The 27,009-nt window shown below is 50.8% G+C and overlaps 1 protein-coding gene across 2 annotated transcripts in view; it reads right to left on the reverse strand.

The window, feature by feature from the left end:
* Positions 1-378: 378 nt before the first annotated feature.
* The window catches only part of ESRRB (estrogen related receptor beta), a 52,345-nt gene continuing 25,714 nt past the window's right edge, over positions 379-27,009 (reverse strand). The window contains exons 3-6 of one of the 2 annotated variants that reach the window (XM_076003838.1): positions 14,260-14,329; positions 13,558-13,781; positions 6,019-6,288; positions 379-779 (exon numbers count right to left, since the gene is read on the reverse strand). In XM_076003838.1, coding sequence (XP_075859953.1) covers positions 535-779; positions 6,019-6,288; positions 13,558-13,781; positions 14,260-14,329 — 809 coding nt within the window. In that variant the 3' untranslated portion in view covers positions 379-534. Of the gene's footprint in view, positions 780-6,018; positions 6,289-13,557; positions 13,782-14,218; positions 14,330-27,009 lie in introns of both variants that reach the window. The other variant, XM_012742603.2, reaches the window with a different exon arrangement.

Below are 27,009 nucleotides of genomic sequence, written 5' to 3' on the forward strand. Positions count from 1 at the left end.
TCTGGATGGTGGGAGGACCTCAGAGCAGGCAGGGCCTCTGGGAGAAAGATGCTGTTGTCCTCTGAGTACCTGCCCTCTCCGAAAGGAAAGGTCCAGGTGGCACCCAGCCTGAGTCTGCGGGGTCCTGGGTGCTGAGAACGCCCACCCGGGTGTGGATGGGGGAGGAGCAGGGGAGTTAGGAAATGTACATGCTGCCTCTGAGTGGTTAGGCTGGAGAGGGGCGCTCGTTCCGGTGGTCTCTAGTCCCAAGGGGAGTCAGCCCTGGCCCAGGCCTCAGCACTGCCCATGGAGAGGGGAAAACATACCAAAGAAAAAGCTGGTTACAGATGAGCCCCACGCCCCTGCCCTCCCATCCCCGTCCCCCACCCCGCTGCACCCAGGAGCCTGCGCACAGCCAGGGAGCTGGAACCCCCTTCTTCTGGGACAGTTCAGAGCCACGAGACAGAGTGGAAGGTCGAGGCTGGTGGCTGTGGAGGTCTCTGCCTCGGTCTGTCCGTTTGTCCGTGGGCGGGCGTCGGTCCGTGTGCAGAGCCATCAGACCTTGGCCTCCAGCATCTCCAGGAAGAGTTTGTGCATGGGCACCTTGCCCTGCAGTTTGACGCTGTAGAAATGCTGCACAGCCTTGGCGGCTGTCTGTCGCAGCAGGGGCAGCGTCAGCAGCAGCTTGCCCGTCCTCCGCGGCTCCTCATGGCGCTGGCTCAGCTCGTAGTCCTGCAGCGCCTCGTGCAGCAGGTCCTGCAGCTTCTGCACGGCCTCCAGGTCCTCGATGTACATGGAATCTGCGGGCGCAAGGGCGAGCATTAGCGGGCCTGGCCAGGGAGTGCGGTGCCAGGGGTGGGGGCCGTCTCGGGGTCCTGGGGGCAGACAGGCGGGGCTGCCTCCTAAACCCTCCGTGTGCAGAGAGTTTGAACCGAGGCTCAGAGAGGTTAAGCTGCCAGGCTGAGGTCACAGAGGCTCAGGCCTGCAGCTGTGCAGAACATTTCTCCAGAGGCACCAAGAGGTGGCAGCAGAGACCCCTGTCGGGTGCCCTGGAAGTGCCAGGTGGACCCTGGAGCCGGAATGATGGAGTTGGAATCCTGCTTGTCCCTGACTTGCTAGCTGTGTGACTTTAGATGAGTTATTGAACCTCTCTGGGCCTCATGTTCCTCATTTGTGACATGGGGAAGTGGCCACACCTACCTCAAGGGGTTAAAGGAGCTAATACAGGTCAAAGGTTTAGAGCAGTGCTTGCCACAAGTTAAGTGCCTGGGAAGCGGCGTCACCCCCCACACCCCCACTGCCACCCTCATCACTGCTGATACTGTGACCGCTGCCAGGCACCAGCTCCTCAGGTGTTCAGGGCGCTCACCAGCCTTACACAGTTCTGGGACAGAACACAGAATACGGATGCAGATACGGGGACGGAGCTCCGTGTCAGGGTGCCCTGAGATGGGGATATGGGGCTTGGTGGTGGAGGGGGCCGTTGGGAGTTCTCTAAAATTTGAGGAAGACTTTGAATTTAGGCCATGAATTGGGAGTGCGAATGAAATTTACCTACACCCAGCAGGGAGGCACCTGCTGACAGCTGGGTTACAGCTGGGTCCGATTAAACCGTAAAACAGGAATGCATTCTCACGGGGCAGTGGTGAGGTCAAATGAAATAGCACATTGCCGGGCACTTAGTAAGCACCCCATAAACGCCAGCTATTATTAGCATTATTGTGAGGACTCAGGCGGGCAGGCGGCCAGGGCCCTTGCAGGGCAGGAGCGTTACTGCCCCGTACCCAAGTCTCCTCCACATTTTTCTGCTCCCTGATACCAAGGCGGTGAGGGTTCCTTCACTGCCAGCTGGGCGATGAAGCATGGCCCCATTGCTGCACTCTCAGCCACGCGAGCGTGCACCCAAGATGTGGCCGGCCCGGCTGCCAGCTCCCTCTCTCCACCCCTCCCACCCTCCCGCACCCTCCCCAAGGAGGCCAAAATTGGCAGCTGCCTTCGACCAAAAATGAAATAAAATAACATTGCAAGATTAATTTCTTTGCAATCCATCAGCAGGTCTGTATCGATGGCATTGATAAACTGTTAATTACAAAATCAATGGCTATGAATTTTTTCTCCTGTCACGGAGCCACTGGGATGGCTGGGATGCAAGGGAACAGTGGCCAGCAGGCTCCCGAGGGGCTGTGGTTTGGGGCCAAATGCTGCCTCTGATGCGCTTTGCCCTTCTGCCTAGTGTCAGCCCCGAGCCCCACTGGACCCACACCTGAGTCCTGCCGTCCACTCGGCCTCAGCAATGGCACCCGGTGCCCTTGGGGCTGCCCTTAGGACCACTTTGATGGTGTGGTGGCTCCGGTCTCTCCCTCAGCCAACACGCTCTCTGCCATGCCTGGGTGATTTTCTTCCCTCGAGTCCGGGGCGGGTCACCCCCCACACCCCTCCTGGCTGTTCATACTGACCCCATTGCAAACCAGTCCCTTCGCAGCCCTTGAGCTGCTGGTCTGACCCCAGACTGCTGTTTTAGCCTTAGCCCCACAGTGGCCTAGTCTTTCCCCGTTTCCTGCTCTGAGCTGATTGCTCCACTACAAAAGCTTCCTCTCCCTCTTCCCGTCCTACTGAATCAACCCTCCCTTTGAGACCTGGCTCAGATTTCACCTCCCCAGCTCATAACAACTGACTTTTCCCTCCTGGAGTCCTGTACACAATGCCCCCTTATGCCAGGGATCACTGGCTCGATTTCCAGTCAAGTTCATGTTGTATCTCTCCTGGGACAGGGGCTACACCCCGCCAGCTCCTCTTCCCCGGGCCACCCACTGTGCCTGGCAGAGCTGAACAGGAACACAGTGAGCTGGGAGGGCTGTGCGCCAAGCTCCACGCTCAGTGCCCTGCCTGCAAGGTTGCAGACTTTTCTTCACAATCAGCTATTATTCTCCCTATTTCACAGATGGGGAAACTGAGGCTCAGAAAGGTTAGCGTGCTTCACACCCAGCGAGTAGTTGCAGAGGCAGAATTTGAACGCAAGTCTGCCTGACCCTGAAGTACATGCCTGAAACGTGTGCTGCTCAGACGGTTCCTGTCTGCCCTGGGGTTGCTACTGGTCCGTGATAGGAAGCTCAGAGCAAACGTTTATAGCAATTTGGCAGGGAAGGGCAGGTGACAGATGGTGCAATCTTATGTTGAGAGATAAGGGTGGCGTAGACAGAGGAATGAGCGGCCTCCTACCTCTTCACTCACTTCTCCCAACACAGGCAAGCTTGAGCTGTGTGTCTGCTATGAATTAAATAGGAGAGCCCAGAAGTGAGGACTTGACCTGCCAGGCCCAGCCAGCCTTCCTGCACCTGGCTTTGCGCACCCTGCTTCCTCAGCCCATCGGAACCCCCAGGCCCTCTGCAGAGGCTGGTTCAAATGCTGTCCTCTGCACACGTGAAGCTCAGGGTGGTGAAGCTATTCTGTATATGTCTTGATGGAGATATGTCATGCATTTTTCAAAACCCATAGAACAGTACAACAGCAGTGAGTGAACGCTAATGGAAACTATAGACTTTAGTTAATAACAATGTATCAATATTGGCTCACTAATTATAACAAATTACTACACTAATGCAAGATGGTAATAATGGGGGAACCTGTGCTGGGGATGAGGAGACACAAATAAAACAAAAATATGGAATTCTATGTATTATCTGCTCAGCTGTCTTGTGCATCTAAAACTATGTTTAAAAAAACAGCATTAGTGGCCGGGCGCGGTGGCTCACGCCTGTAATGCTAGCTCTCTGGGAGGCCAAGACAGGCGGATTACTCAAGGTCAGGAGTTCGAAACCAGCCTGAGCAAGAGCGAGACCTTGTCTCTACTATAAATAGAAAGAAATTAATTGGCCAACTAATATATATAGAAAAAATTAGCAGGGCATGGTGGCGCATGCCTGTAGTCCCAGCTACTCGGGAGGCTGAGGCAGGAGGATCGCTTGAGCCCAGGAGTTTGAGGTTGCTGTGAGCTAGGCTGACGCCACGGCACTCACTCTAGCCTGGGCAACAAGTGAGACTCTGTCTCAAAAAAAAAAAAAAAAAAAAAAACAGCATTAGCATTCTCCAACGAAGACTACATTACAACTTTGGAATTTAAGGTATAAATGATCTTTAAAGAAGTATGTGAAATTTTAATTGTTATTTTGCATTCATTTATTATTAATAAACAGGATTTGAATTAAAAATGAAGTTAGGTTGGGCAGGAGCAGAGCCTGAGACGGGGTTAGGTGCAGGGGTATACGGAGGCGTGGGTTCAGGAGAAAGGAAGTGGGGAGGCAGGAAGGAGCTGGCAGGGCAGCGACAAGGCCTGCCCTCAGCCTGACGCCCTGTGTGGGTCCACTGTTGGCTGATGCTGCCAAGGGAGGGGGCACATAACCCTCCGGGCAAGGGAGGGCGTGAGTGTGGGGAAGGGGGCAGCTGTGAGCTGTTAGTGGCTGGGGGATGGGTGCACTGACTGGGCAAAGTGACCTGCTAAAGGTGGGGGTCTCAACGGCATCCCCTGCACGCGCCATGAAGCCATGTGTTATGGTGACTAACCGTCCCAGTTTGCCAGGGACGGAGGGGTTTTGTGGGATGTGGGACTTTGAGTAGAAGCAGGACAGTATCCAGCAAACCAGCTGGTTCTCCTGTGTGTGCTGTCGCCATCTGAGAGCCAGCTCTCCCTCTTCCGTATGCTGATAACATTGTTTCCTCTAATATTAATAATAATGATAATAATTAATATTTATTGAGCATTGTCTCTAGGCCAGGCACCGGGCTAAGCATTTTATCTTTGGTTGATCTTTCATACTCACAAAAGAGGTACTGGGTATATCCCTACTGAACACACAAGGACACTGAGCTGCCCAAGGTCACACTGCTACTAAGTGTCAGAGCTAGAATTTGCACTTGGGTCCATCTGACCTAGACCTGAGCAATTAACTCTGCGCCACACCTTGCTGTACAGTAGAATTCTGTGTGTAATTCCTGACCAATGCTAATGCTCTCTTTAGGGCAGGGACCCTATATTTCTCTTCCTCCTGCCTCCCCCCAGCACCTGGCACGGCACCCTACACAGTGCGGAAATACGCATCCATTACTTTTCAGTTCACTCACCGGCATTACCCGATGCCCAGCCCCTCTCCCCAGATAACATGGCCAGAAGTTGGTGGATGCTGAAGAAAGTTTTTACCGCCAAACTAAACCACTTAGTTGGGAAGGTTTTATTCCCTTGTACTCAGGCAATTTGATTGAAAGACTCCAGGAGTGAGTGTAAGCTTAGGTTGATTTTGGAATGCAACAACTGTGGTTTGAACCCTAACTCTGATAATTTTTAACTGTGTGACCCTACACAATTTTCTCCACCTTTCCAGACCTCTTTCCACATCTGTAAAATGTGGTTACAACAAGAAGAACTTTGTCCATAGGACTGTTTGTAAGAAGTAAATTAGTTCAGAGCCAATTTGAGCACTTACGTGCTGGACATGTTGTGAGCACAATATAATCACGCATAAATAAATCCTTCCAACAGTCTGCGCAGTAGGGACTGTTTGCTGCTGCAAGTGAAGCAAATTGCCCAAGTGGTAGAAGCAGAATTCGACCCTTGGCAAACTGTGGACACAGAATCTGTGTCCTTAACCAGCATGCTGGTCTGGACGTCAAAGGCTTAGGGAATGTACAACCAATGCTAGCCTTCATCACCACCTTTTTTCTTTTTTTTTTCTTTAGTTGAGACAGGGTCTTGCTTTGTTGCCTGGGTTCAAGTGCAATGACACGATCACAGCTCACTACAACTTCGAACTCCTGGGCTTCAGTGATCCTCCCCGCTCAGCCTCCCAAAGTGCTGGGATTACAGGTGTGAGCCACTGCGTCTGGTCCATCACCATCTGTTTAACTCCAGGCCACCCCCTGCTCAATCTTTGGTGACAAAAAGCTTCATCGTCTTCCCATCATCTCCACCCACCCTAGCCGGCTCTGCCCGCCAGGCTGGCACAGACCCCGTGACGCTCCCCCTCCAGGCCCCAGAGCCGCCCTTACCGGAGTTGGCGAGGGCCAGGGCCTTGAGCGTCACAAACTCCTCCTTCTCCACCTTGAGCTTCTTGTACCTGCGCACCAGCTGCAGGATGGCCCGGTAGAGCTCCAGCAGCCCCGCGAGGCGGGAGTGCTCCTCGTCCATGATGTAGTCCTCCGCGTACACCAGCTTGTCGTCGTAGGGCAGCGAGCGGTACACGATGCCCAGGATGAGGATCTCCATCCAGGCGCTCTGCAGCAGGCTCATCTGGTCCCCCAGGGACAGGTTCGAGAAGCCTGTGGGGAGAGGGGCCCAGAGAGCACCAACCATCAGGAGGGTGGATGGGGACCTCCCTGGGGCTTGCTGGAAGGCTCATGGCTGGTGGTGGCTGTGTCCCTGGCATCCCCAGATCCTGCCTGGGGTGGGGGGGGGGTGTGGGGGGTGCTCCTTGGGTGGCTGCTAGACTCATTGTCCTTCCCTCGGTGAATGACTCAGACTTGGAATTCACGGAAAAGACTTACATAATAAGACCTCGGTCAATGTTGACAGTTGTTATGATCATTAGCTCTATGGTATTTTTCAAATGTCTGCAGGGGCTTTTTGATTAATCACATGCATGGGTAGTTTAAGAGTTACTGAACGCACAGTAGAGTCAGGAGGCGGCAGTATAGGGTCTCTTCCACTCCGGGGTTTCCAGGACCCTCTCTCTGCGCAAGCCGAGGGAGGCTTTGGTGTTTTAAAATGACACCTGATCCTCCACGCAGTCTCAGCTGTGCGGAGACTCACGGGAGCAACCAGGAATGAGGACGCAGCTGTTCAAAGCCACAGGGGGAAGGCCCCAGTGGCCACGGCCTGGGGCTGCCGAGAGATCAAGAGCCTCGCAGGGGTCAGAGCCCCTCTGCCCGGGCCATCGCTCTCCACTTAAGGATGACCCAGCAGTCCTGCTCTGGGAGCCTGGAATCATGGGAGTCCCCCTCCCTGCTAGTGAGAGGCTGACTCTGCAGAGAAAGAATGTTGGGCCTGGAGAAGGCTCCAGAATGGTGACACTGTCTTGTCCAGTGTGCTCTGGAGGTTGCCTGGGTTGAATCCTGGCTCCCCATTTACTAGCCATAGGCTGCCCTTGTGAAAGCCTGGCAACTCCTTGAAACCTTTGCTTCCTCATCTGTGAAATGGGTATAATAACAGCAGTGCCTGCTTCAGAGAGCCACTGGGAGATCTAAATGGGACAATGAGTATAGAACACACAGAGTATTTCCTGAGATCTTATTGTTAATGATGAGGTGAGAGTCTCCATCTGCAACAGGAGGATGATATACTGGAATTGCATTATATATGCACTTGAAATAAGCCAAGTAAATTATAAGAAAGTGAGAAAGAGAGAGTAAGTGCATAAGTAAATAAGTTAGCTGACCATCAGCCCTCAACGTGCCTTAGCAAAGGTGCTGGTGGCATTCAAACTATTTCATACCAAGGTAAAAAACATAAAGAAGAAAAATTTTAAATTTTTTTAAAAGGTAAAAAATATATATAAATAATAAAAGGTGCTGGTGGTGATTGTGGTTGTTGTTACTATTGTTATAAAAATAACTATTGGCTTCGCTCTTTTTTTTTTTAAGATAGCGTCTCACTGTGTTACCCAGGCTGGAGTGCAGTGGTGTTGTCATAGCTCACAGTAGCCTCAAACTCTTGGGCTCAAGCAATCCTCCTGCCTCGGCCTCCCAAAGTGCTGGGATTATAGGCATGATGGGCCTCCCAAAGTGCTGGGATTACAGGATGCCCAGCCCTTGGCATCACTCTTTTCTTTGCTTTGAAGTTGCCTGGATGGCAGGGTGGTCCTAAGCTTCTGGACTGGCCTATCACTTTGGGCTTGTGTGGTCTGTCCCACCTGTCATCTGCTGTTCTCTGTCTCCAAATGCCACTGTCCTTGCCCATCTTCCACCCAGTACGTGGCTATTCAACCTCAGGGGGCCATCACTGGGGTTGCAGGCCCCCACTTGGCAGGCTGCCCTTACCCGTGAGCACTCTCGGTCGAGTCACCATGGTTCTCAGCCCTTATGTGCACAACCTGGGCCTTGGATGCCCACCCGGCTGCTGGGATCCCAGAGTGATCAACAAAAGAGCGGGAACAATTACACCGACCAACACGGGTGAGCTGTGATTGATGCACCTCCTCGGGGGAGAGGCTGTGACAGAGGGGTCAGGTGTGTGCGGTTGTCCAGATCCCCAGTGGGGGAGAGGGTGTGTGGCTGCCGTGGTGGCCCAGGGAGCCAGGAGGTAATAAAAGATAGATAGAAATGGACATCCAATTTCCCTTATCAGGCCTCTGAGTAGGAGAGAGGCCTTGGGCAACATTAATTAACAGATACCAATCAGCCGGCACAGGGGAGTGTGTGTGGGGTGGGGGGATCTGAAGGCAGACAGACTGGGGGTGGGGGAGACGGAGGAGAGGGGCAGGGGCGAAATTAATAGACAACTGAATTGGAAGGTGGCAGAGAGGGAGGTGCGGGCAGAGCCAGGCTTCTGCAAATGCAGAAGCAAAGGCCCTGCGAGGCTAACCACGCAGGCACGATCATTAGAAGGATGTTACTATCAGGCTTCTGCCCTTGGAGCCATCCAACAAAGATTTACAGAGCACCTACTAAGTGCCAGGCCTGTGCTAGGCCCTGGGGACAGAACTGCTCCAACCAGAACTGCTCCCTGACTGCAAGAGCTTACAGTGAAGGGGGAAGCACACACAAGTGTCATGAGTCAGCACAAAGCTAATGCAGGGCTCTGAGATGGCCCCGTGTGACCCAAGGGGGGGGAGGGTTGGGGGCTGAGCTCTGCAGCGGGTGGGAGGCTAGGGCTCCTCTGACAAGGCACACACGGTAGCCGTGAGCTCCCAGGGTGCACAGACGCTGTGTTGTTCCTCTTCCTACCGCCCCTGCAACGTTTGCAGCACAGAGGAGAGAACGGAAAAATGCCACGAGCCTTGACTCCCAGGCTCAGATTCAGCTGCCCTTGCCTATTGTGCAGGAGTCGGGGAAAGGCCTGCCCCTTGGTAGTGGGAGGGAGGGAGACAGCCACCTGGAAAGTTCTGTGCCACCATCAGAGGATGTACCTGGGAGGCCGGCTCCCAAGCCCCTCTGCCAGGCTGGTTTGCGTGGTGCACTCAGCTTGGTGGCTCGCCCGGCCCTGCAGCCTTCTGGAAAAGCCCTGGGAATAGCTTTGAAATTCCAAATGGATACTTTAAGGGGTTGAACCATGTATATAGGCTGCTTCATTTTGTGCAAGGGAGGGAAGTGTTGGTATCTTTTAATATTTGAAATATTTCAAATATTTTCTAATATTTGAAAAAAGAAACACCAGAAGAAAAAAATGAACAACAAAATTGGTTTCCTCTGGGAGGAAGGAAGGGGAAGGGCCAAGGAGGGAGGTGAGATTTTGTCAAGTTTTGGCTTTTGAACACTGTCAGTGTTTAAGATGTTAAAAAAATAAAATTAAATCATAAATATAAATAAAGCAAAGGTAAAATAAAAGGCATATTCCCTTTGACCTAGCAATTCCACTGCTAGGAATTTCTTCTAGATAGAAAAGATACATAAGACACAAAGGTAACTATAGAAGGGTGATTGTTAGATCACCGTTTGAAATGACCCAAAGCAGAAAACAACCTAAATGTAACTAATGTAATATATGTAGTTATTATATAAATGTAAGTTTTAGTTAAATGAATGGCATTTTAGAAGCTTCTAGAAACAACAAGGTAGAACTCTTTGTTTGGATGTAGAAAGGAACCCAAAGGCATAAGAAGAGCTTAACCCTAAGAGTGGAGATGCCAGAGCCAGGTATTGCCGGAGCTGTGATCCTGCGCAAGTCCACCTGTCAGTGCCTCAGTTTCCTCATCTGTAAAACTGGAATAATAATAATAATAGCAGGTACCATGTGGGTAGTTTGGATTAAATGCGCTGACGTGTGGATCACTTAGGACACTGCTTAGCCCACAGCAAGTGCTACTACTTTATATATTTAAATGGAAAGAGCAGGTGTAAAGCAGGGTTAGGGTGTGAGCCCATGAGTGGGGTTCACCCCCCAGTGGTTGTTCGTGCCCAGGAAATTCCCAGAAGGAAGCTTAGGATCGAGGACTTGGAACTCTACTTTCTGCCCGTCTGTCACATCTGACATCTTTACTAGAGGCACAACTTTTTTTTCTTTAAAACCCAAACAAAGGAGCCCAAGCACTCCTCCCTGCCCGTAGGTAAAGCAGCCTCCACTCCCTTGTCTCTGTGCTGGGCTGGGTCTCCTTCTCCACCAAGTATTAATAATTAGCAGTTCTGGGACAGAGAGGCCCCTGCAGGAGGGCTGCTGGGGGGGTGGCAAAAAGGGGGGCCGTGCCCCTGGGGGTGTGGGGCTGTCCCAGGCGGCACTGCTCCCGTGGGGCTCGGGCCTGCCCACCCACGCTGCGCTGCCCAGCGCCCTGGCTCCGGGGCCTTCCACCAAGAAAATTGCTTTATCTGCACCAACCGATCTAATAACATTCAGCCTCTTCCCAAGCCCCCCATCCCCCCAGTGATTTGGCACCACGAGCTCTTAGAATTAAAAAAAAAAAAAGGGCACATAATTTGTGGCAAGTGGAGTTCATAATCTGTTAATTTATGATCGTTTCTGTCGACCTGGAGGGCCATTAGCAGAGGTAATAAAGGGAGATGTAATTATAGGATCTGGGGCCACTTCAGACACAGCTGCTGTCACTCGGCAGCTCATATTTCATCAAGCCAGACGGTGGCTACCTGGGAGCAGGGCTGCCGAGGGACCTCCTCGAGGCCTCTGGGATGCCCTGAACATGGCAGCCTGGGCGGGGCGCGGGGACTCCCCACACTGGCTCCCCACGAGGCTGCTCCAGGAAGGAGGATACCGGGCTCAGAATCTTTGGAGGCTGCAATTCCTCAAGTGATGCCCTCTGCCTTTTCAAAGCTGCTGGCTCTTCCTCTTGTCTCCTGCTCCAAGGAAATAAGAGGTGGACACCCTAAGGACCAGCTAAGGCCCCGGGCTTGTGTGGGCAACCCAACACCTGGAAAATTCAATGCATGGTAAAAACCTGCACTGGGGTATAGGACAACATCAGACTGACTGGAACACCAGCTGGGATTCTGAGGGAATCAAGCCTTGTTCCAAATGGGGTCCTTGGGGCAGAAACTATTCTAATGTTTTGTGTCAGCCACAGGCCCTGGCAGGAGACCTCACATAAGGTGACTGCTCAATGTGTGTGGGCAAAGGCAAGTGTGGAATGCCCTCTGCGTGCCAGGCTACGGACCAAGGCTGGAAGACACAGAAGCGGGAGATGCAGTCCCCTATGTTTAAGGACAGTGAGTGGCCTGCGTCTGTCTCTCTCTCTCTCTCTAAGGGCTAATCAGCCTGTCTTCAGATGCGTTTTCCATCTAATCTGAGGTGGATTAAGTTGATTAGTTTAAAAATACCAGGCACTTGATGTGTCGTTGCCCTTAATATGAGGTTTACATGAAGTGGCAGGGGACTCCACTAATTAATTTTACCTTAAACACTAGAAGGTCAGCACCAGATAATTCAGCATGCAGATTTATGCAAATTAGACAAATTAGCATTTGAGACGGAAAACTGAGCCCCCACTTTTATTTTATTTTTTAACCAAAAAGAATTCATCTCTGGACAAGGAGAAATGAAGACGGGAAAAGAGGCTTTTATTACTATTAGCTATGACAACTGGGATAAGCATCTCTGCCATTTACCCAGTGCCCACTGAGAGTGCTACATCCTCCTGGCAATCCCATCAGGGCGTGCTATTGTGATTCCCATTTTACAGACAAGGACATTGAAGCTCAGAAAAATGAAATGTCTTGCATAAGCCCAGTAAGGACAGAGCTGGGATCGGAGGCCAGACCGCCCGATTCCAAAGTCTATGTCCCCAGCAGCCACCCTGCTCTGCTCCTGCCCTCTCAGTTGGGCCCAGATGGAAGATGGAGCTGGGAGGTAGACAGGCACAGGAAAAATAGGTGCAGGGGAGACAGGGTCTTCTGGTCCTCTCCACTCCCTCCCAGGTGTCGCAGGGGTAGGTGGTAGAAGGAGGAAGCAGTGACCCAGGGGACCGCCAGGCGCCACTCCTGAGCCACTGCTGGGATGCAGTATCTGTTCAACCTAGAGCAGGAGTGTGGGGGTGGGGGCAGAGGTAGCTGTGCCCAATTTGGCCCTGGGTTAGTGGAGCAATCCAGGCTGAGGTGTCTTAAGCAGTGGCCTGACCCCACATCTGTGCTGAACCAGCACTGGGCAGATTCAGAAACTACTGAGTGTGTAATCCCCAAAAGGCTGAGCTCCTTAGTAAGGGCGCACCAGCCCAGATCCTCGGAGAGCCCACTCCAGAGTCAGAATGCCCAGGGGCCACCAGGGAGTCCCGACAAAGGGAATCCTAGGCTTCCTACCAGCTGGGCGACAGCCAGCTGCACCCCCTGAGGCATCTGATCTCTCTGTGCGCCCCTGTCCACAGGAAGGCTCCTTCCTGTACGCTGTGCTGCATGGTCTCACACGGGACTTTCTGATTCGCCTTGATCAATAGTGGGCCTTGGCGTCTAAAGCCTAGGACACCTTCTCTATGTCATCATGCATGCTGTACTTGCCTTTCAGAGCCATGGCAAACAGACAAAGGATCTACAGACCAGAAGCTAAAGTGTCCCATGTCACATAGTTAGAATTAGCATCCATGCTAGGTCACTATCAGAGGATAACAGGATGTCTCTACTACGAGCCAAGTTGTCAGAGCCTTTAAAGGAGTTGAGGCATAAACTGCACAGAGAACGGTCCCCAAAATATGTGTAATGTGGAATATGTGGGTGTCAGTGTTTACAAAAATGAAAAATGCAGTATCAGCTCCCACCATTTACCCAGACCAAGAGAGGCGAAACTGAGGTTTGAGTCCCCGTGCAGTGAAGAGATGTCCATATGACCGGAAACACATTGTGCATACTTTCTGCACCAGAAATGCCCTCAAAATCACAGAATCCAAATCAAGACACAGCCCTCCCTCACACGTCAGAGCCCACAGAGGGGGTGCTGCTGTGTCCCCATTGTACAGAGTGGTCAGGCGGCCCACCCAGGGTCACTCAGCTAATAACTGCACACCCAGAATTGGAATCCTGATCTGATACCCAAAGCCCACGCTCTTAACTGCTCCACTCTTCCTGCCTCGAGTAGGAAGAAAGTCAATCCCTCTTCCGTGTTGTTTTCCAGTATCATCCCAGTAAGTCCTATAAGAAAACCCTATTCTTTGTTCGTTAAGGGTTTAAGGAACTTGTTCCTTGAATAGTACATTGATTGTAGATACAATCGTAGCCCCACCTAGGATGGTAACTGGTCCTGAAGAGCCCCCGGCAGAGCATTAACATCCTGAGCCTCCTAAACACCTGCTTCCCCTAATCCCACATGGAACAGGAGCCCAGAGAAAAAGGGGCTTGGCAGATTCCATGGGGCTCCGAGCGGCAGAGTCACAGCCATTGGGCAGGCCATGGGGACACTAGCCGAGAGTCCCTGGCCACATATCCCCAGCCCGACATGCTCACCTGGGATGTGCTTGGCCCAGCCGATGATGACCACGAGCTCCCGGTCGGCCAGGTCACAGAGAGTGGTCAGGGCCTTGATGTCCCCCTCAGGCATGCCAGGGGGAGGCATGGCGTAGAGCTTGTCCGGCTCGGCCACCAGTAGATAGGAGACAATCTTGGTCACTGCAACAACCAAAGAGGGAAAGGTAAAGGCCTGGGAAAGAGGGAAAGGGCCAGGGTGGAATCTCAGATGGGTCAGGAAGAAAAGCCAGGTTCCCAAAGGCTGTAATCTCCCCTCCCGCTCTGACTCCACAATGTTGCTGGCAGAGCTATTTGCATTGCTGAGAAATATCCCTCCAAGAGAAGCTGCCTGATGAATTCTCCCAAGAGGATTCTGCGCAGCAACTTTGGGTGGGTGGCCAGGGGGCGAGTTCTGGATATGGGGGCCCATAGCTTCTTAGGACCAAGCTTCATTTGGAGCCACATCCTATGCCATCCGCTATGGAAAGGCCTTCTGAACGAAGCCTGAAGCATCTGCCACCAACGCCGGGCACTGATGTCCCCTCCCCGAAGACTCACATATCCCACGTCCCAACAGTGGGAAGGTGGCACTTCCCCAAGGGATGCCAGACGATCCAGGTACAGACACTGGCAAAGGGGCACGGGCTGCTCTGGCACTCACATGGCTTTTTAGCGGGTGGAGAAATCTGCAAGCTCAGATACGGGCTGCTCTCCGAGTCCAGCCGTCGCTTGTATTTCTGGCGGCCTCCACGCACTCGGTCGAGGCGCACACCTATTGGGGAGGAAGGGGAGACTGTCTCAGAAGTTGTCAACATAGGTGATGCTGACCAGGGGTGCCAACACTGACTTTGGAATTTTTACACTGGCTAAGTCCTTCGGGGCCACGCCCAGATGCCCCATGGCCAGCCTCAGGCCAGGTGGCTGGACAATCCTAAAACAATTGTCTAGCCCATTCCAGTTGCCCTGGCCTGGTCCTGCCTCTCTGGATTCAGCACCCTCCTGAAATCCATCTCAAGCAACCGTCAGCTCTTGAGTCTTCATGCCTCCCACAGGAAAAACACAACAAAAGCACTCTACCACGTGTTGAAGAAGAGGTCATATCACATTAGATCTGCTTTGAGCCCAGGGAGGGTTGAGGTAACTTGTCGACACAGGACAGGAAACCCTGTCATCGGCAGGCACTTCCAAAGAGCTGAACAAGGATTTTCAAACTTTTCACACAAGAAGCATCTGGGTGGGCTCTTGTTACAAATGTCAATTTCTGGATCCCACCCTCTGAAGTTCTAGGATGGAGCTCTACAGTTTGTCTTGTACACAAGTCCCCATGGGTGGGGATGCAGCGGTCCCGGCCACCCCTGGACAGTCAATGCCTGGAAATATCTTGACAGCAGGTGCAAAAGCAGTGACAGCTGCTCCACCCTGACATCCATTTCCAGGAGTGAGAGTCCACCCTGGAAAGATCTGCTATTGTCAATGTGTCCACACTGCCTTCCAGAAGCCTGCCCCACCCACAGCTCCTGCTATTTAGACAGATACATAGGTACCATTTGGCACCCCCCACCAGTAGATCAAGTGCACAGGGCCCGCAGGCGGGCTCCTCACCCAAGGGTACCTACTGAGGTGGCCTGACCTGCAACAATGAACGGACCCCTTCAAATTTGCTCCAAAGCGTGAACTAACACAGAACGTACCCGACCGCAAGTGCCCAAAGTATGGTGCTGAGGCCCTGCATGGCCTGGAAGCCACTTCTGTCTTCTTGCTATACCTCCTAAAGGCTGGCCTTCTGAGTCCCCTCTCAGATTCCTTTACTTGAGCTAACTTGAACAGCCCTCTTCCTGACCGTGAAATGGGCCTACACACGGAGACCAGAGTCCTCAAAGAAATCTCAGTTGCTGCCTGAGCCTCTGAGGTGACAAGCCAAGTTCAACATCTGTTCTTTTCCCCAAAGGTAGAATGTTGCCCTCACAGAGCCCCAGTCAGTTGATCTTCTGGCCCCATCCTTTTCTTTTCCAATACTTTCCAGCACTTCCTAGGTCTGGGAAGGATGATAAGGTCTGTAGCAAAAGAAACGAGTGTCCTCCCTGTCCTGGCCCCCCCCAACCCCCCCAACCTCCCCCCCAACCCCCCCCCCCCCCCCCGCCATGCCAGTCCCGCCAGTCCCACCAGTCTGGAGCAGGCAAGAGGAAGCAGGAATAACTGTAATTTACTGGAACCAAAGACTTAGAGCCCATTCGTGCCAGGGCAATTTTCTGGCTGTTTCTTTGTTACGATGCACAGTTACTAAATTTAAGTCCCTGGGAAGGAAGGAAGTTTCCTAGAGCAACTGAAAGTAAAAGTACTTTGTTTACTGAATGGGGACAATTCCTTCAAATATAAATTGCCCTAAAGGGACTTAGGCGAGCTGAGGACACAGTCCCCCAAGTGTCTCCAGCCCACATCCTCCTCCCAGAGGACACGAGGATGCTGTGTGCTCACCCAGCCCAGCCACCTGACGGGACTGTCTCTTTTGGGCCCATGACTACTGGGCATTTTCATCAGCAACGCCCTTTTAAAACTACAACCTGGTACTTTTGTACTTGGTGCTGAACATGGTTGTAGCGAACATTTTTTGGCTTCCTATTTAAAGGTAATTCCCCTACTGGGTCATCTTGTTGGGGCCTGTACCCCACCCTCACATGCCCCCTGGATATCCCAGGGGCAGGGGAGGACTGACGGTGACTACATTCCTGCCCCTGGGCTCTCCGGGGCTTCTCCCGGTTCTCTCTGGTTTCTGTGTGTGAACTTCGAGCTCCTATAGGCTCCCCTTCTGCTCGGAGGGTCAGCATTTTGCAGCTGACAACATCTGCCACTGACTTGTCTGGGAGCAGGCTCCGAGACAAGGATGAGCCGCAAGCAGTTTCAGAGGAGGGAGGGAAGCCAGAAACAAACCGGCAACGCGGCTGCTGCCGGGGGCCACGGAGGCGCAGCTCACTGAGGACCCTGGGGGTGAGTGTGGACACACCTCAGTGTCCATTGCCGGGGCTAGCGGCTGCTCTGGCACTTCCTGCCTCCCAGGCGCAGTCTGAGCAGACTCCGGTGGCCGAGGAAAGCCCTGGGGCAGAGCTGCCATCACAAGGTGTCATGAAGAGAGAGTGCCGGGCGGACACGGGCAGGGACACGGGCAGGGACACGCTCTGCTGCCTTTCTCCTCAAAGTGCGGCCCACAGGCCAGCAGCACCCCCATCTTTGGGGCTTGGCAGAATTCAAAAATCCCAAGCCTGGTCCCCGAGGCATCAGAACCAGCGTGTCACCAAGGTGACTCGCAGCACAGCAGGCCTTGAGGAGGGCTGCACTGTGGCGTCCCGGCAAATGCACGAGTAAAGTCAACCCGCACCCGCACCCCAGACCTTACGGGGCAGCTGCGTCCTGCCCAGCCCAAGACTTAAACCTCTGTGCTGGCAGGACCTTGGCTCACATTTGTCCCCTCAATGCCTCTTCAGTGAGGCAGAAGGAACAGACACACAAACGCAGGAAAGATGGAGTTTGGGGAAGAGTCCCCTGTTTAGAAGAGTTTTCTGACCACATCTGTGACACATCTAAGGAGAAGCCTCCCCTGCCCACTCTGCCTGGGCTGAGCCACACTCTCCACCACGCTCGGCTTCCCCGTGGAGCCCTGACGACTTCATTCATCACCGAGACCTGCTGTGCGCCAGGGTCTTGCACGTCCTGTCCCTCCCGCACCCGGGACAAGCCCTCCCCACCTTCCTGACCTTCTCTCCTGGAGGCCAGTCTGGTGACGGCTCCCCAGGCAGCTGTCCACCAGAGCGAGGAATGCTCAACAGAAAACAAGAAGGTGTCCATCCCTCAGCTAGGCAAGGACATGGGCAGCTCTACCTCTGCAGATCCTCCATCTGGAATGTTCTCTGTCCTGATACGGGCAGGGCCCAGCTCTTAGTGGGTATTCAGGAAAGACTTGATGAATGCAGGAGTGGAAGTGCCCCCTTCCTCCCCACCCTGTGCCGGGCTAGGTGCTTCCTCGTGGGCTCCAAGGCCATCCTGGGCTTCCCCTGCTCACTGGCCACCCCTTACAGCCAGGGCTGTTCACAGTCCTACTCCAGGGTCTGCCATGGTACCCGAGACACAGTGGGTACTTAGGAAATGGGAACTATGACTTTTATTATTATCATCCTTATAATTATTCTTCCCCAGTATTGTGTACAACTTTCTGGCAAATCACATTGATCACGATAATGATAACAGTATAAATGATGGAGCACTTTCTATAAAGTATTGCCATATTGAACCCACGAAATATAAAGTAGGTACTATTATCCCCATTGTACAAATAAGAAAATCAGGCTCAGAGAGCTTTGGTGATTTACCCAATAAAGAACCCAAGGTCTCTGCCATTCCAAGGTGTGACCTGTGAGGGCACAGCAGGTGTAAACTCTCCTTAGATTTTCTCCTCCAGATCTTTACAGCATAGTGGTCAATGGCTCTGATCAATGAACATATCAATTATCAGGTTATTCTATTTAAAAGAGAAAGTAGCCTGTTGGTTTAACTCTGCACAAACTGACGCCTGGTGGGAAATGTGTTTGTTCTCCCTGCCTCCTGCCTGCTTCCCCGAGTCCTGCTCTTTGCAAGAGCCCACGATCGCTGCAGCCCGTGGGATCCATGAGCAAGGTCCCAGGCCCATCCCTGCCCCTGCTCAGGTCCCGAACTCAGCTTCATCATCGGGTACAGGGGAGGAGGGAGGGGTAATATCAACTCTGCTCACCACTTATGGCTGTTGTGACCACTGAAAAAATGACTTCATGATGGGGAAATGCGTGGTCAATTGGAAAGCGGTTCCAGCAGGCCAGGGGAGGCTGTCTCTCCCACCAGCCTCCCACCAGCCCACGATACCCTGGCATTCGCCTGGTACTGCACGTGCCACCTCATCCCGTTTCCCTCTACAGCCACCATCTCTTCTATTCCATGGCTCTTAGAGGACAGGACCCAGGCCTGCTACATTCCTCTGTCCCCCTCATCCCCCAGTCAGGGTTTGCCAATGGTGATGTAGGGTGGGAGGTCCTGGGGCACAGACCTGTGCTTCCCAACCCATGCACCCCAGCACCCCAGCCTGGGCGTGGGCAAGATGGATCCCCCCCCACAAATGAAGTGTCCTCATCCCCTTTGCCCACACTATTTCCAAAAGCAATTACTATCGTGCGTTCACCCTCAAAGACCCAGTTCAAGCATTCTCTTCTGAGAAGTCTTTCCAGGAGCCCCTGGCACAGTGGCCGCACCCTTTGCTGGCTTCCCTTTGCTCATTCTCTATTGCAGCAATGACATGACCACCAGCACGTCACAAGACCCCATGTGCCCATCTCCCTAGGGGACTGGAGCACCTCCTGGGCAAGGACTTTCATTCATCTTCACAGTCCAAGCTCAGCACCCAGCCCGTGGGAGGCGATCGCATGTCTGAGTAAAATGATGAGTTAAAATGAAGCCTTTCAGGCCGGGCGCTGTGGCTCACGCCTGTAATCCTAGCTCTTGGGAGGCCGAGGCGGGCGGATTGCTCGAGGTCAGGAGTTCAAAACCAGCCTGAGCAAGAGCGAGACCCCGTCTCTACTATAAATAGAAAGAAATTAATTGGCCAACTGATATATATATAAAAAAAATTAGCCGGGCATGGTGGCGCATGCCTGTAGTCCCAGCTACTCGGGAGGCTGAGGCAGAAGGGTCACTCAAGCCCAGGAGATTGAGGTTGCTGTGAGCTAGGCTGACGCCACGGCACTCACTCTAGCCTGGACAACAAAGTGAGACTCTGTCTCAAAAAAAAAAAAAAATAAAAAATAAAATGAAGCCTTTCAACTTAGAAAACGAAAGAATCTCATGGTTCTCCTTTCACAGCTTCCCTTTGTCTCACCAGCCTCCAGAACTGTACTCCCTTGAGGCAGCCCATTCCTCATGGAAGGTTCCCCTTGAGCTAAATTCTGTCCCCTGATCACTTACTACCCTCCATCTCGTTCAACAAGGCAGCTCCCCTTCCACAAGACAATCTTTTACGGATCTGAAATTCTTGAGCACCTTCCTTCCCTGGCCAAGCACCTTTTATTTTCTATATCTGTCTGTTTTCAAGTCAGTCACCTCCCTGCCTTCTATGCAATTGTCCTTATTGATGTGGTATGCTTTGAACTGAGAACTGTCAGCTCCCCAAGGGCAGAGCCAGTGGACAGATATCTGAATTCCTCCACACTCTACCTAAACAGACATTGGTCACCTATGTTTATATTTACTATCTGCCACTGTCTTTTACATTGTCTTGAGTAAGCTGCTCACAAGGTTAATGAACAAGGAGAAGGCCCTCCCCAAGAGGTTATGGCATGGACTCGGTCCTCATGCTGAGTGCTATAAGATATTGTATCGTGAAACCTTCACAAATGGATCACCAAGTGCTAGCAGGTGGGCCCAACAGACATTATGGATTATCAACCGAATGTCCCTTCCCTCTCTTCCATGCCAGCAGAACCTGGATTTGCTGGTGGAGGCAACGTGCCCTAGCCAGTCCCAACAATCTTATTCCCCACGCTCCCAGCTTCCTTAGTAGCTAGGCCTGAGCAGGTGACCTGGGTCAGGCCAGTGGGATGGAAAGGCAAGTCCGAGGTGGAGGCTGCTGGGAATGGGTTTGCTTTTCTGATAAAAGAGACAGACATGTTTGGTGCAGCTCTTTCTGCCTTTCTCCCGCCCTCACTTGGAAGGTGAAGCACAGCGGTGCAACCACCTTGCTATCATAAGGCAGCCATCTGAGGCCACCAAAGACCGCCAGAGAAGAAAGACGGAACGAGCCTGGGCCCTTCCTGCTACGGCTTGGAAGCCTGTGCAACACCAGCGGTTGCTCGTCTCCAGGCTCCTTGTAAGGTGGAGAAATCAACCTCGTTATCGATGCTTAAGCCACTAGCTATCAGATTCTCTATAACTTGCAGCAAAAAGCAATTTTCACTAACTGATACAATGGATAATTACTTTTTAAATTAGGATGCTTAAGCCTTACAAATACCAACTGGAAAAAAAAAGGAGACTTTAACTTGAAATGAGAGTTGCCTTATTGTTTGTGTCCTTATATTAATAAAATGGCTAAAAAGCAGATTCAGGAAAAACATTAAAATACTAATTAACTTACAATTACTGTCTGGGATTATTAGATTTTATCATCTTATTGATACTTTCTGAATGTAAAAAGGCATTAATAATGCTCATATGTAAAGTGTTGCAGATCTCCAAATACTGCAACAAATACATATCCTTTGTTTTAACCACTGTTCAACACTGTCTAATCCCCTAATTTGTGTAGGTCAAAATCTTAATATTTCTAAGTGTTCCATGAGCACAAAAAGAATTGGTAATCACTGGAATACATGACCCTGTGCAGACAAAGTCCTTGAGTTGAGCCCAGGATCAGATAAGGAGCTACTCCTCTTCTTGACCAATATGAGAAATCCCGAAATCTTATAGACACAAATACAAGGGGAAGGAAGAGAAGCACTAGCCTCAGGGTCAGATCTGGATATAATCCCTGTCTACTTCTTGCTACCTGAGTGATCTAGAGCAAGTTTCTTCACCTCTCTGTGCCTCGACCTCTTCACCTATAGAACAGGGATAATAACAGTGTCCACTGCATAGAGATGATATTAACCCACTTAATCCTCATAATGGAAGTGCTTTCCGTGTAAGCACTTACAACAGTGTACATGGTACATACATAGTGAGTGCTCAACAAATGTCAATTAATGTTGTTAAAAATACTTCACCCTTGAAGATTTTCTGTCTCTTGACTATATCAATGTCAATAAACTGGTTGTGTCATTGTACTACAGTTTTATAAGATGTTATCATTGTGGGAAACTGGGTAAAGGGTACATGGGATCTCTCTGTATTGGTTCTTACAACTGCATGTGAATCTACAGTTATCTCAGAATAAAAAGTTTAATTAATAACTTTTTAAAAACACTGGTGGAAAAGTAAAATGGTGTAGCTGCTGTGGAACACAGTTTGAGAGTTCCTCAAAAAGTGAAACAGAATTACCATCTGACCCAGCAATTCCACTCCCAGGTATATACCCTAAAAAGCTGAAGACAGGAATTTCAACAGACACTTGCCTGCCAATATTCATTGCGGCATTATTCATAATAGCCAGAAGGTGGAAGCAACCCAAGTGTCCATCAATAGATAAAGGATAAACATATGTGTACATACAAACAATGGAACATTATGCAGTCAAAAAAGGAATAAAGTTATGATATGTGCAACAACATGGATGAACCTTAAGAACACTATGCTACTTTTTTTACCCTTCCTTTTGCTCTCCCTTTGCTGTGACAATGGGTCTGGCCATCATCTGTGGCATATGTATCATGCTCTGTAAACCTGTATCTTGCTCTTGCCCTATAATCCTGTCCTTCTCTCCTCCATAAACCTCATTTCCATGCTTGCCTTAAAAAAAAAGAACATTATGTATGTTAAGTGAAATAAACTAGACACAAATATCGCATGATTCCACTTTTATGAGCTATCTAGAGTAGTCAAATTCGTAGAGACAGAAAGTAGATTGGAGGTTGCCGGGGCTGAGGGAAGGAGGATTGAGAGTTACTGTTTAACAGGCATAGAATTTCTCTTTGGGATGATGAAAAAGTTTTGGAAATAGTGATGATGGTTGCATAACATTGTGAATGTACTTAATACTTAATGTAATACTGTACACTTAAAATGGCTTTTAAAATGGCAAATTTTATGTGATATGTATTTTGCCACAATTAAAAAATAATAATAATGTAATGTATCAAAAACCATAAAATTGTATACTTTAAATGGAGGAACTGTATCTCAATAAAGGCGCTAAAAATTTTTTTAAAACTCTTAACATTTTTCAGGTTGGTGGAATTAACCTAAAATGTTGAAACATGTAGCAGAGTGCTGGGTATACAGTAGGCACTCAACAATAGCTTCTTGCCTTTCATCTGCCTATTGAAGGGGATAGAGTCTGGCCTGAACGGATTTCCTCATGGGAAGAAAGAGAAACACATCCGCACAGTTGTCACTACCATGGCTCGGTGTGTTAAACAAAAACCCCTCAAGAAACTAAGGTTCAGAGAGGTTAAATACTGTGCCCAGGGGCACACAGCCCCTACACTGGCGCTGTCTGGAAAATGTCAACAGGGCTGATGGCTGCCTTTGTCCAACCAACCTGAGGACAGAGGTCCTGCCCTTGGCTGAGGTCGCACCTGCTCCCACCCCACCCGTGACCTTATCACTAGGCGGGTGCCCTGGTGCCTGCAGCGCCAATCCCACTTCCCAGCTGAGGGCACAGGGAACGGCAAAGGAGCTTCAGGACTACTCTGGGACAGAAACCCCTCGGGAGCAAAGGGCTCCCCAAACCCCTCCGGGCCAAGCCCCATCTGCTGGCCTCTGCCATCCACTGCAGACACGTCAGGGCGTCCAGAGCCCGAAGCTGCCACGTCCGGGATCAGATGCCCATTTGCTGACTTGATAAGATCAGGCTACTGACTTTTTTCTTAATGGAAGTAAAATAATTCCTGCTTCCCTCCACCTCCCTCCTTTCTTCTCGTCTTCCCTCCCTAAGCTGGACGAGATCCCAGTCTTTCAGAAGTAAAAATAGCCGAGCGTGCAGGGCCAGCAGCAGCGGGGGCCAGCTTAAGCTCCTTTCTGTTATACCCAGACACTAAAAATAACCAGCTAAAGGTCTGCAAAGCGCGGCCCTGCACCTGGCGCTGAGCCTGTCCCGGGCACTTCCCCTGGCACATTTCTCTTCCCACAAGGAAGGTTCAGACAGGGCAGGAGCGGGAAAGGCCTCTGAGCCAATGTCCTCCTTCTGCAAGCTGCTGTCCAGGTCTGAGGTCAGGATCGCTGCTGGCACTGCAAGGTTGTCATGGCCAAGACCCTTATCTCTTCCCCTTATCCAGACCCCCGCCCCATCACCACCACCAAATTCAACATCCGTGGTTCGTTCATGATATGAGCAGGTTCCCACGTGTGCAGTGCTTCACAGTTTACAAAGCCATTTCACACCATGTCCCACTGGAGCTGCATAACAATGTTGAGGAGGGAGAACACACGATTATTATTGGTCCCATGTGAAATCTGAGGCTCAGAAAGGTCAGGTGACTTGCTCAGGGTCCCATAGCCAGGAAATGTCAAAGGGTGGATCTGAATCTTGATTTATAGATCGCCAAGTCCTATCTCCTTTGCCCTGAACTTGCCACCACCAGTCCTTTATAATCACCAGAATGCCCTGGAAAGTCTTTGAACAAGCACTGACTTTGAGGTTCCGAGTCAGTAGGTCTGGGGAGATATCCAGGAATTGATATGTTTTCAAAGCTCCTCTAGTAATTCTGAGTACATGCCATGGCTGAGGAGCACTGTGCCGAACCTGCTTTATTCAGTACTTTCATCTGACCAGCATTCTTCCCAGGGAAATTGGGGTTTGACCCTCTGTCTGTAAGTTCCACTAAACTATAGCTGACCTGTGCCCAGAAGGAAAAGAAAACCACCCAAAAGGCGACATGGGTACTATGAGCTCCTGAGAGCCCAGAAGTCACGTGGGGCATGCCAACGGGAGTGCCAGCCCAGTGTGATGCCATAAACTCTCAGCCATATCCCCTGCATACACTGGGCTTCCTTCAGCCATCTGTCCTGTAGAAGGTTCTGGATGACAGGTGTGCTTTCCTTACTGCCTCAGACACAATGGCTAGTTTGGGCGCCTCTTACCCTGGGGACATATCATAATGGCAAAGAGTGCTTCTCAAGGAGAGAGAGCCTTGTAGGCAAACAAACCCACGTGCCCCCTAATATTCCAGGGCTTCCGCCAGCTGCTCTGCGGGTTCTGGGTACTGTGGCAGGTAAATGGTAGCAAGAGATGAGCCCCAACATTCTGCCTATTCAAGAAGGGTCTGGGCTGGGCGCGGTGGCTCACGCCTGTAATCCTAGCTCTCTGGGAGGCCGAGGTGGGCGGATTGCTCTATGTCAGGAGTTCGAAACCAGCCTGAGCAAGAGCGAGAACCCATCTCTACTATAAATAGAAAGAAATTAATTGGCCAACTAAAAATATATATACAAAAAATTAGCCAGGCATGGTGGCGCGTGCCTGTAGTCCCAGCTATTCAGGAGGCTGAGGCAGGAGGATCGCTTGAGCCCAGGAGACTGAGGTTGCTGTGAGCTAGGCTGACGCCACGGTACTCACTCTAGCCTGGGCAACAAAGTGAGACTCTGTCTCAAAAAAAAAAGAAGGGTCCGCTCTCCCGCTGCTCTAGTCTGCACCCTTCTCACCACGGCCCCAAGAACATCTTGACAAGCCTGTGCTATCCCTGCATTCCTGATTGCCAGGAAGTCTCAAAAACTGTACACCCGACAGAGAAAAGTTTCCATTTCCTTTCCCTTTCTCTCTCTCCCTCTCTGAGGAAGGGCGATGGACTTTGCTACTGGCCAAGGAGTCTACATTGAGGTTGGAATGGGCTTCTTAGGTGGAATTTCCACATAACCAAGGAGACTAGATTCCACCCAGCTCTGCTATTTACTAGCTGTGTGGCCTTGGTCAAATCACTTAAACTCAATTGACCAGATCAGGCATAGCAAATACCTGTCACCTGCGCCACTGTCTTCCATTTCCTAGTCTGTGGCAGACATTGCTAATCAACCATGGCATGCCTGCCCACTGATCCCAGGCACTGCCTAAGAAGCCTTTCAGTCATGCACTCCAGGCAGCCACTGCCCACCCTGGGCTGACAGTCCAACTAAAGGCAATCTGCCATCCTGGGGCCTGAATTATCAACTGTGTTAGAGATGGCCGTCAACAAGTATGCAAACAAACAAACAAACAAACAATTAAGAAAACTGCAGGCTGAAAGAAGCTGGATGAAGTAAACAGGGGATGTGATAGCAAGTAACGGACTGGGAAGGCAGCCTTTCTGAGAAGATGACATTGAACTTGAGGCTGAAGCCCAACCTTGCAATTTTGACAACAGGTTTCTCTTGAGCAACAGGTGAATAGAAGCACCATTCCTGAGATGGGAAGACTGCATGTGGTGGCCCAAGCCCAGAGTTCCTCTCTAGACATGTTTAATCCATGATGTCTCATAAGTGGCCCAAGTGGAGATGCCAGTAGGGTGGTTAGGTATTGAAGTCTAAACTATCTAGGGAAGGGATTGGGCCAGAGGTCTAAGACTGAGCATCATCTGCATCTAGTCTTTGATGTAGAAGAAATCACTTGTAGGGTATAGGTGGAAAAGAGGGCCTGGCCCCAAGACCTGAATAACTTCAAAATGTAAAGATCAGGAAGAGGCAGAGTTCACAAAGAAAACCACAATGCATGGTGGAGAGTTAAGGAGAAAGCTAAGCAAGCCTAGCGTCAGAGGAACCAGGACCAAAGGTCTCAAACTCTTGGCCTCAGGTACCAGGTCAGCTGGTACTGGTCAGCTGTCTGGAGCATTGCTGAGAGGCAGCATGAGCAGGAGACAGAGAAGTATCAGGTTTGGCGACTCAGAGGCACAGTTGCAGGGGTGTGGTCAGCAGTGAAGCCCCACTGGAGCAGGCTGGGGGTGACCAGCTCATCAAACTCAAATTCAACTTCAGGAGGATTAAGGACCTACACATGTGAGGCAGATTAGCAAAACATCTTCACAACAGCAGGCTTGGAAAATATTTTTTAAATGACATAAAAGCACGACCATAAAGGAAAAAATTAATAATTCAATTTATTAGAATCACTGACTTCTGTTCATTAAAAAGATTCCAAGGCTGGGCGCGGTGGCTCACACCTGTAATCCTAGCACTCTGGGAGGCCGAGGCGGGCGGATTGCTCGAGGTCAGGAGTTTGAAACCAGCCTGAGCAAGAGTGAGACCCCGTCTCTACTATAAATAGAAAGAAATTAATTGGCCAACTAATATATATAGAAAAAACTAGCTGGGCATGGTGGTGCATGCCTGTAGTCCCAGCTACTTGGGAGGCTCAGGCAGCAGGATTGCTTGAGCCCAGGAGTTTGAGGTTGCTGTGAGCTAGGCTGATGCCACGGCACTCACTCTAGCCTAGGCAACAAAGCGAGACTCTGTCTCTAAATAAATAAATAAATAAATAAATAAATAAATAAATAAATAAATAAATGATTCCATAAAGAGAAAGTGGCTACAAATAGGAAGATTTTTATAATACTAACAATTAATTTCTACAACCAGTAGAAAAAATAAGGTAAAAAAAAAAAATAGCCAGGTGTGGTGGCTCATGCCTCTGATCCCAGTGATTTGGGAGGCTAAGGCCAAAGGATCACTTGAGGCCAAGAGTTTGAGACCAGCCCGAGCAACATAGCAAGACCCCATCTCTAAAAAAACATTAAAAAAAAAAATTAGCTAGGCATGGTGGTAGACACCTGACGTCCCAACTATTCAGGAGGCTGAGGCAGGAGGATCACTTGAGCCCAG

This window comes from Microcebus murinus, chromosome 6, assembly GCF_040939455.1.
Source record: "Microcebus murinus isolate Inina chromosome 6, M.murinus_Inina_mat1.0, whole genome shotgun sequence".
Lineage (NCBI taxonomy): Eukaryota > Metazoa > Chordata > Mammalia > Primates > Cheirogaleidae > Microcebus > Microcebus murinus.